Here is a 10,000-nt window from a genome sequence, read left to right on the forward strand (position 1 = left end):
CGATCGCCTGGGATTCCCAGCCGTGCGGTAACCGTGATGACGATCCCGCGGTCATCGTGATTCATCCATAAAGAACCTGCTCTGCTGCTGATGCTAGAGCCACGCGGGGCTAAAACTTTTATTTCTTTCCAGTGTGTTACAGACCACCTTATTCCAATGCCATAGGTGGTCAGTAGTCGTTCCCTCCTATTAGCAATAGACACATGGCGGACCTTTCGGGTATCTAGCAGTGGTCTGAAATTAGAAAAAGGAAACCAAGATAGGACTCCTCAGTCGTAACTGAAAAGCCGTGGCCACACGGGGCGAAAATTTGCGCGCAAATTTGCACATTAATGCCAAAATGTTTTCGCTTCGATATGTTTACATGGCCGGGTTGAGGAAATTAAATCGTTTTTTTGAAGAAAAGGATTGAATACACTAGCAATGATCACTCACTGTCGATGTAAACCACAAAAAGAACATATTGTGAGCCCTACCGTTTGCAAAAAGCTTTTACGCTAGGTTTTACGCTCCACGGACCAATAATCGTTTGACAGCATGTAAACGGCAAGCGTAAACGTTTTGGCATTAATTTTTTCGTTTGCGCTAGAGTTTTCGCCCCGTGTGGCCACGGCTAAACACAAAAAACGTTCGAAAAACATACCGTTGGCAGTCGCAACTCAAACTTGTCGCGGTACTCCTGCAGTACGCGCTGCTGCGGATCCTCGTCCGGTCCGATCTCGAACCGGTGCACACCGGCCGAGTACGAGATCTTGCCCTGCGTAGGAGTCTTGAAGGTGAAGGCGGCAGCGAGCTTCGCGTACGGATCGGTCGTCGTAGATGGTTCTTCGGTGGTGACTGGAATGGAATCTATCTCCGTTTCGATGTCGACCAGCTGTCCAAACTGCGGGGCCGCTTCCAAGAGACCACAAACACACAAACAACCCACCACTGTCAGTATCAAACTCTTGCCCATGTTGTACGTCAATAGCACTGCAATACTTTCTCGGAAGACGATTCGCAACAGACTGATCGAGTGAACGACGCGATAGCTCGTTCGGACTCCGTTGAAGAGCCGAGATTGCGCTGCCGTGCTCATTGGTTGCACACTGATAACCCTATCAATGCCTGCATGATGTACAGACTCATTGGACCACATGGTTCTAAGTTTGTGTTTGAAAGCAACGCGAGACAATTTGTGTGTTAGGGTAGTGTCCTTGCACTCCCTCTAAGAACAATCCAACGGTTAGGGGAATCTCATTTTGGGCGAGTGCCATAAGTCATAAGGCAGCCACTCAACTGTTGCAGCTCTTATCACTTCATTTGCTTCATACGATGTGCTTCAATCTGCGTACAAAACGCGCAGTTAGAATGCCGCGTGCTTCAATTTTGGGCTTCGGTTATGATTTATATGATACTTCGGGCGGTAATCTACTTTTACAACTCCACCACACTCGTGACAATAGCGGAATGGTGACGTTCCCTCTTTTCCAGTTGGTATTGTTCTTTCATATTGCTCTAGCCACAACATCCCTCCAGTCTCGGCGGCGCTACGAAAACGCCGTTCTTACCCTTCACGTGCGTGCGTGCGTTCGTGCGTACTGTTCGTGCGCTGCAGCACGGTGTATATGTTGATTTAGTGACTGCTAATAAAGTTTTATGATGCTTAAGCGATCCAGGGAGCGGTCCATAGAGCCGGAAATCAAAGGATCTCTCCCGGTTTCCTTCGAGTTTTTGAAACCCGACACCGCCTATCACCCGGGACTCTCCCCGGGCAAGTTCTAGCGGCTTAACGGAGGCGCTGAGTTCGCTGACAGCTGGCATGACGATGACGGTGACGAAACGATGATAATGATGATAGGGGTTACTGGAATGATTAATGTATCTATACACCGGAGTTCGTGAGTATCGAATTCAAGTTTTGATTTTCTGTTCCGTGCCCTCGGTAAACCGCGGACGACCTTGCGCGGATGACGGCGAGCCATTCGGTATGGTTCACCATAAACCCTCGCAAAAAAGGGATCCATCCCCTTCCCGGGGGTTTGGGTTTGATTTATGGAGCATGTTATCAGCGAATGATCCATCTCATCACTCTTATCTTCTCTGTCCCTTCTTCTCCAAAACGTAGAACCGATCCTGAACGAACACCCGGTCACGATCTACCCGGGCCGGGCATCACCGACACGCCGCATGCCACCGAGGACACTGTCCGGTTCGATCGAGCGGCACCGGGATGTGTGCCGTGGGGCCGGTGGCAACCCTTACGCTGGCTCGGACAACTCCACATCGACCTCGCAGGAGAACTCTTCACCGGAGAACAACGAGTCGGAGTACAACGAATCGTCCCTCTCGCCTACGCATGGCCATCTGAACCCGTTGGGCGCCAGCCTTGCGAGCCGCATCTTCCATCCAGCCGCACAATCCTCCCCGATCGTGGCACCGGTCGTGCTCTCGTCCAATCAACCCTTTCTGCTGCAGCCTCACCGTGGAACACAGCGTGGAACGGGCACATCCGCGACGTCGAAGACCGCCGGTACCCGCACATCACGCCACGATAGCGATGACGATGAGCGGTTCTCGGATGATTCGCTGGAAGAATCCTCGTTGCCACCACCACCGGGACCACCGACGGTACCACCACCGCCGTCGCTTTCCGCCCCGGTTACACCGAGCAAACGGCACAGCATCGCCTGGGAAGTTAATCTGGACGATCCGGCCAGTTTCGGGGATCCGCTCGAGGCGAATCCACCCAAACCGAATGCCACCGCTCCGAGCGCAAAGGTAGGTCTCGCATTCGCCGCGCATTCGCCGCTCATGACCCTTGTTAGACATAATAATTATTGGCAAAAGTTGGGTTTTCTAATCCGAATGTGTACCCTTCCGGATCCGGGCCACTTAATGAGGCGTGTTAACGATTCCCGGGGAGCCAAGACCGAACCGGCGTCTAGAAGCGCTAGATAACAGTCCTCGCGGTAATTCTTTTCGAGGGTTTCGCTTCTCTTGTTCTCGGTTCATAATTATTTGAACATCGCATTATCCTTTCTCCAGGATTGCTTGTTCATGTTTTGTTGCCATTTTTGAGCTCCTTCTCTGTCTGGAGCTGGGTGCAAAAAAAGTACGCACCAAAAATATACGAGAACGTATTAATTATTTACATCTTTTCATCGACCGTATCTTCCCCTCGTTTTCGGCGCGAAGCAGTATGTACGCAGGCAACGCAACGCCTGCTGTAATAACGAATCATTGGCTGTAGGATTGATATCGACTCATCATCAAAGCACAGATGATGATGATGATGATGATGGTGATGATGATGATAATGGTAACGTTTATTGCCAAGCTGTGCGCAGCAGCGGATACAATCGTACGTTGATTCATAATGATAGGCACGATTGCATTAAATCAAAGTCACCAAAGGACCTTTCATATTCCCTCTTTAATTCCGTTACTTCCCTGATAAGAGGGCCACGCTCAGGCATAGAGTTACAGCCTGCGCTGCTGTGATTTGCCTTCTTCCTTAATTTGATTCCTTCAGTCGAGGTTCGGCCTCGACCAGATCACGTGACAAATTCGAGCCGGAGCTGGAACTAGTGACGGAATTTCCTTCATATAATCTCATCTGCCAGAGCAGATCAAAAAGTGGAAAAGCGCGAACAATGCCAATCACCACCACCGTAGGATTCCGTCCAAGGACGGTCTTAGCCGGCCTCTGCCGGGTGATAAATGCCAAGCCGGCTGACCCGCGAGCGCGCCTGCAACGTGCTTCTTCATCAACATCATGCTACTATCAATTATGAGAAGTATCCAATTTCACGACAAGGCCACCAGGACACCACACCGACAAGACCGACGTAGGGAGGGATCGGCTGCTCAAAGCTCCCAAAAGGCATATCACACATACACACACACACGCAGTGTGTGCTGTCATCCTCTTCATCCGTCGTCGTCGACGGCTAACGTCGTCTAAGTGACCGAACCAAGAGACCATCGTTCGCCGGACAATATACATCCAAACTAGCTTCACGCGCGACACATGGGAACCGGAGCATACCGGATGCTGTGGCCGACCTAGCTATCGCACTTTTCATCTCTATTTATAAAACGACGGGATATGAAATATGAGTCCCTCACACATCCTCGGGGGGCCATTTTTCCATATATCCACGCTCCCCCGGTCTCTCCCTCCCGGGGGTTGTCCTTCTTTTTTCCCTTTGCCAGCCTAGGCCTTATCGGCCTTCCTCCAGTTCCTAGGTTACGCACCGCTCGATAGCACACGGCGGCGGCCCGCTCGGTGTGCTTTATTATTGGCACAAGTTGGCGTAAATTTATGTTCCGCACCAACTCTGCATGCCTGATCGGCCCGAACCGGCGTTGCCAGGGCGTTGCGAAGTGGTGAAGTAGTCCGCGGGGCCCGGAAGGAGAACTGTTGCAAAGAAAATTTGTTCGTAATTTGCGGGTTGGGTTTCCGAGCAGAGCTATGTTGTGAGTGATACATACCTAGTGGGAAGACCTCGGTAGACCCACGTCGCTTCTCGAGTGGTCCCTAAAAAACCGACCTCAACTGGCACGCAGCTCAACGGATTGGAGTCCTAGCTCAACGCACGGAGACACGCATTTGTTTAATTGTATCCTTTTAACGCACACACACACACACACTGGTAGACAAGCCGCCAAGTCAGACAAGCCTACTCCTCCCCTCGCACAACGGTTTCCAATTTGCGAAATGTGCGGTGCCGCTTCGCGATGGATGGCAGCGTGGTGGATTTCGTGGTGGAGAGTGAGCCGCCTTGACAGACGCCACGCATTCGTTAGACAGTGTCTCATCGCGACCGACGTGGATGGGGGAAACTGTCGGCGGTGTCGGTCCTTTAGGTTGACAACGGTCTACGGTCTGGGAAGGATGCGGCATAAATGAATACTTAAGTAGACAAGTGAAAATGCGAGACTGTGGGGAAGCCGCGACATTTCCCACAATCCAGTCCGCACACGCACTCGCACACACACACGCATACACACGCACATGAGTAGTAAATCATGGGATACTTGATCTTCTGTGCGTGTTTGCTGTTCAGGCATGACAGGCTACCAATAATTTACTCATTTTACTATTTAGGATGTTTTTTCTAACATTCTTAAGGAGTTTCTTAAAGAAATGTCCAACCAATTAGAGCCAACTGACTAAATATATGGGCCAGTCATGTTTCCTCCTTATAACCCGCTAATCCATTGCTTGCTATCACACTTGCCGGTTGAAGAATCTCACATGACACTATCACAAATCTCATCCGCTAGGGAGAATCGACGTTCCCAGAATCCCATAAGTTCAAACCTGAAAGGAAGCTGTCCCCACTACGAGACAAAATCTCGCGCTCACCATATCCATTGCCACATTTCCATAGTTCCTTTACGCAGCGAAGCGTGCTTCGCCTGCCTGCATGCCAAGGCCTGCTGCTGCTGTGTGTTCATCTACATGAAAGAGACGGGCCTCTGGAGACCGCCATCACCACACCGAAGCACAACAAAGCGGCCACCACCCGGTTGTACCGGCCGGGGTGTTGAAAATAAGGTGCATATTTAGCCCTCAGTTTTATGCTTCTCCAGAGAGTGAGAGAGAGCGCACGAAACAGTACGCCAACGGCCCATAAGGCACCAGGGCAGCCATAAATCCCTGGTTGGCACCGGCACCGTGATCATCGACACACGGGCCGCGTGTCGGCCGAAAGGTGTGTGTTGTTCGCCGAAAACAGTGCCGCTGGCCTAATTCCGTGTCATTCACCTGGAAGGCAACGGAACGGCGTCCTGTTCTGTGACAGTAGAAGGAAGGAAGCGCAAAAAAAAGGCTCAAAAGAAAAAACACACCACTGATAACGGAATCGTGCCGGCCGACCGTCCCTAGTGGATACTCGATTTCCGGTTCGTGAGCCACTCCGGCCAACACTCTTTTCGGTTTCTGTCTTGCTCTCTTCCTTTCGCGGGGCGCGATTCACACGTTCTCGAAGCGACATGAAAACCACCGCGTCGCGTCCTGGTTTGGTGCCCGCAATATTGGCACAACCTGGCACAAAACAAAGCCCAACCAGCCAGCTTCCGGTTCGATTATCTTGAGTGTTGCATCTGTTTCCCCTCGTTCATGTCTGTTAGCATTTCTGCTTCGTTGTGGAACCTGGGACTTGGCACTAGGTAACGAAGCGTAACACATTGCACACTGGACACACGCTGTGCGGGAGATTTGAGGGGAGTTGGAGAAAATGGAAAATGATTCCGTTCTTTATGCAGGTCATTATGAGCTGAAGTGTTGGACACATGGACACATTCTTCATTATGTAGCGAAGAGAGGAGTTCGAGTGCTTGATCCATGATTCATGCATACCAGACGTTCTCGATGATGTCAACGTCGATGAAGGTGTCCTCGAGCACCGTACGCGACAAGTACTCAGGACAGCGCGAGGAAATGCATTCCTGATAGCTCTCGCATACAATGGCGCGGAAAGTGCAAGGACACACAGTTCTCTAGTTCAGTTGTTTACCGAGGCACGAACTTCCTTCCACCTTTCTACTCTCCGCTCTGATCAATATCATCATGTTGCCAGGGGCGTGTGATACACCCGGGGTTGTACACCACTAGTGCATGCTTCCTGTTTTGCATTTTCACCGTTTGTCTTCATCCTTTCATTAGTTTGACTTACCAAGGAAACCACCTTGCACACCTTAGCTGCTATTGATTAATTCGACAAAAAGAGGAAAAAGCATCCTGGCAAGTTCCTCGAATGTTCAAAATGTCATTCGCAAATTCTTATTTCCTTCTGCATGAACGATTCCAACACCGGTGGAAGTGTGGCGAACAACAATCGAAACAAGAAAACTGCAAACTGGTGCTTGGGGCGGTGCCACTGTCAATACCGTACCGGCTGGGCTTCGGGGCAGCTTCCTTTGTTGTCTGTTGCACCAAAATGCAAATGATTTCTCCGCGCCGAATAAGAACTCCCCAGTTCTTGCTCTTGCTGCTTACTCGTGCTTCTTACCTTTACCTCGGGAATCGAAAATAACAAACACGCGCAGACCGCCGGTTGCAGAATAGGATAGGATGCCGAGAAACTACTGCCAGACACCAACCAAACGGCGTGTGAATGGATGCTCCATTTCGCGTTAGAAACACAGATAATATGCACAATGCTGCATATAGCAGCATTGAAAATGGGTTTTGCCTGTTGTTTGGCAACGTTGCGGCAACGGGAACTTTCCCAAATGAACATGCCAGTTCCAGTAGCTCTCTAACTTTTGAAACCGAAAAACAAAAAGTCTCCAGAAATTGGAAACACATTTTAGCACCGCGAACCTCGGGCTACATTAAAATGCGCCACATCGCCATTGCTCCAGTTATGAAGCGACGAAAAACCGAATCCAGCAAAAGCATCAAAACATCTTCTGGCTGGCAGAGTACCATCCATTCCTTATTTATCACATCAATGTCAGCATTAATATTGCAAAGTTTCTACTCACAAAGTTCAGTGTTGGTCAAGAGTTTTCCCTTCCTCTCCCTGCTGTTGCGACATCTCGATGGCCTTGCTGCTGGCGGTCCCGGACGATTGCTGACAGTTTGCGCCACATCGGTAAACAGTGGCACCAACTTTTGCCGTTCCGGATCCTTCAGCGATGGTCTACATTTTGCTCTTTTGCATTCGAGCGGCTTCATTTCCAGTTTTCCGGCGATACGTGCCCCGAAGCTGAAGTGTTTGCACTTCAGCTGGTTGTCGGATGATAGAAAGAGAGACTGGAAGTCGTTCGTATAAGTTGGTCAAAGTGTTATGATCCTTTTTTTTGTTTCTACGATCACATTGTCCTCTTTTCTTGCCAAAGGATTCCACTCCATTCGACATGTCAATCCCTATTTGGTGGGATCATTAGCTTCATTTGTCACTGTCCGCCAAAGCACAGCCGCCGGGTTGCTGCTAATGTGCCAAAGGCTAACAGTACCTCGGAGAATGTTCTGTAAATCAAAAGGTCACCTACGTGCCCACCACAAACCAGTATATCCAGTGGGTAGTGGACACGATACGGCAGCCATCGATCATGTGGCGCATTAGAGAAAAACCAACTCAAAAACACACGTGCAACACAGTTACAGGCCCTGTCCGTTCATCCAATATTCAGGCTTCTCGAGACCCTTCAACCACACCGGAGACACACTTGGTGGAATGGTGATGGTGGCCGATGCCAAATTAAACTAAAAATTTCCTAATGAAAATGGACAGTCGGACTATGCACTATTGCACTGCATGAGAACGTTCTGTTTGTGGAAGTAAGAATTCGTAGGAATGGTTTTTACTGTGGGTTGATAGGAGCTACATTCAATATTCAAAATACGATGCAGTTCGTTGTGCTTCAGGGGGTTCTCCGAGGAAAGTGGTAGAATCATTCATCCGTCGGTGGTTTATGAGTTATTCATTCTCTCCGTCAAACAACGGTGGCCACTAGAATACGTTGGAAGCCAATCGGCGTACTAATTCCTGACGCGCGCACCTGCAAATGCTCCCCTTTTCGATTCCGCAGGTCATTGGTCGACGGAAAAACGCGGCAAAGAATGCAACCAGTTCGCAGTCCAGCCTGGAATCGACGCCCAGCAACGTGAAAAGCGAATCGAACGAATGGCCCGCTCCACCACCGGACATACCGATCTGCAGCACCGAGGATGAAGCCGCCTCCATCTATTCCGACTCCGGTAGGTATTCGCGTGTGGCGTTGCGTGGCTTCTCCTTCTCCCAACAAAGTCAATTGCTGAGTTGAACCCTCGATTGAATTGATTTTTTTTTCTCTTTTTTCTCTCTCTCTCTCTCCCGCCAGACGACCTTATTCCACATATTCCGGATGTCAGTGGACGCGGCACGTACGTCATACGGAAGGGACGCCGGCAGCGCCAGCGGCTCGCCAGCCTTGAATCGGAGGCGTGCAACAATGGCATACCGCCGGTGGTGGCCGCTTCGGGCGACGATCACATCCTCGGTTTACCGAGCCCCATATTCCCGGTCTCGATGATGACACCGAAATCACGCCACAGCATCGATCTTGGCCTGTCGACCACGGCCAAATCCGGGGTGTCGTCGCTCATCAAACCATCCCAATCGGCACCCCAGAAGCTACCCAACTCGGTTCTTTCTCCCAGGTGAGAATGGCCACACCGCAACGGTTGCAACGGTTGATTGCCCTCCGCAATCAACCGGACAAGAGAACGATCCTTCTCCAGAGTGGATCCTTTCATCTTTTGAAGCTTCCTCTGGCACTTCTTAGCATGAAACTCTCAAGCATCACCGCCGGCAGCAACAGTGCACCAGGACGCGACGACCAACAATGTGCAGCGGGTCCTGGGAATCCAGGTTATAACCTGGTTGTAAGGGCAGCCCTACCGTAGTTGGATGCTCGTCTAACCAATTTCATGATTAAAGCATGAGGCGCTTCTCCTCTGACTTTGTACAATGCAAAACAACAGAGCGACGCAGAGAGCAGCGGCGTGATGAATTGCCCTGTTTTGTGTCCAGGCTCTTTACGAGCTCAAGAACACCGGAACGCGAAGACGCGCGCGCTATTTTGCGAAAATGAAAAGCGCTTGAAGAAAGACCACCGACGTGGCAGTGGCAGCGAATAGGTGCATCGTTTGTGAAGATGAGCTTCGTCGTTTGTTATTTTTGTTCTTCCGGAAGGGCAAACATTGCCATAATCGAGAGTTGCTTGAAGAGTTTCTAGTTAAGAAACAGATTTGTGTGGCGCTTCCGTACCCCGCCGTCGTCATCTTCATGACTCCTGTTAACCTTCCTTTTTTCTCCTTTTTTCACTTCGGTACACTTGCAGGTCACGATTATCATTAGACTTAAGTTCACCTACTACCTCAGAGCTTTCAACTAATGTTATAAAGATCACCACCCCAACCGGAAACTATCCTTCTCCCGTCTCGGTACACCATCAGACGGTTGGGCACGTATCGTCACCGCTTGGCGCACCTACCGGCAGCGTCACCGGATTACCGCTA

The 10,000-nt window shown here is 50.3% G+C and overlaps 2 protein-coding genes across 5 annotated transcripts in view; one reads left to right on the forward strand and one right to left on the reverse strand.

Moving 5' to 3' along the window:
• The window catches only part of LOC125951531 (mucin-5AC), a 120,433-nt gene that overhangs the window by 88,455 nt on the left and 21,978 nt on the right, over positions 1-10,000 (forward strand). For all 4 annotated transcript variants that reach the window (XM_049680438.1, XM_049680440.1, XM_049680441.1 and 1 more), the window contains exons 7-10: positions 2,108-2,760; positions 8,530-8,698; positions 8,821-9,139; positions 9,823-10,000. The exon at positions 9,823-10,000 is cut by the window's right edge and continues 463 nt beyond it. In XM_049680438.1, the coding sequence (XP_049536395.1) occupies positions 2,108-2,760; positions 8,530-8,698; positions 8,821-9,139; positions 9,823-10,000 (1,319 nt within the window). The remainder of the gene's footprint in view (positions 1-2,107; positions 2,761-8,529; positions 8,699-8,820; positions 9,140-9,822) is intronic.
• LOC125951573 (uncharacterized) lies at positions 126-1,027 on the reverse strand. The gene is made up of 2 exons (XM_049680500.1): positions 644-1,027; positions 126-234 (listed from the first exon to the last, which is right to left on the reverse strand). The coding sequence occupies exons 1-2, from the start codon at positions 953-955 to the stop codon at positions 190-192; spliced, it is 357 nt and encodes a 118-aa protein (XP_049536457.1). The 5' UTR covers positions 956-1,027; the 3' UTR covers positions 126-189.

This window comes from Anopheles darlingi, chromosome 2 (genome assembly GCF_943734745.1).
Source record: "Anopheles darlingi chromosome 2, idAnoDarlMG_H_01, whole genome shotgun sequence".
Taxonomy (NCBI): Eukaryota; Metazoa; Arthropoda; class Insecta; order Diptera; family Culicidae; genus Anopheles; species Anopheles darlingi.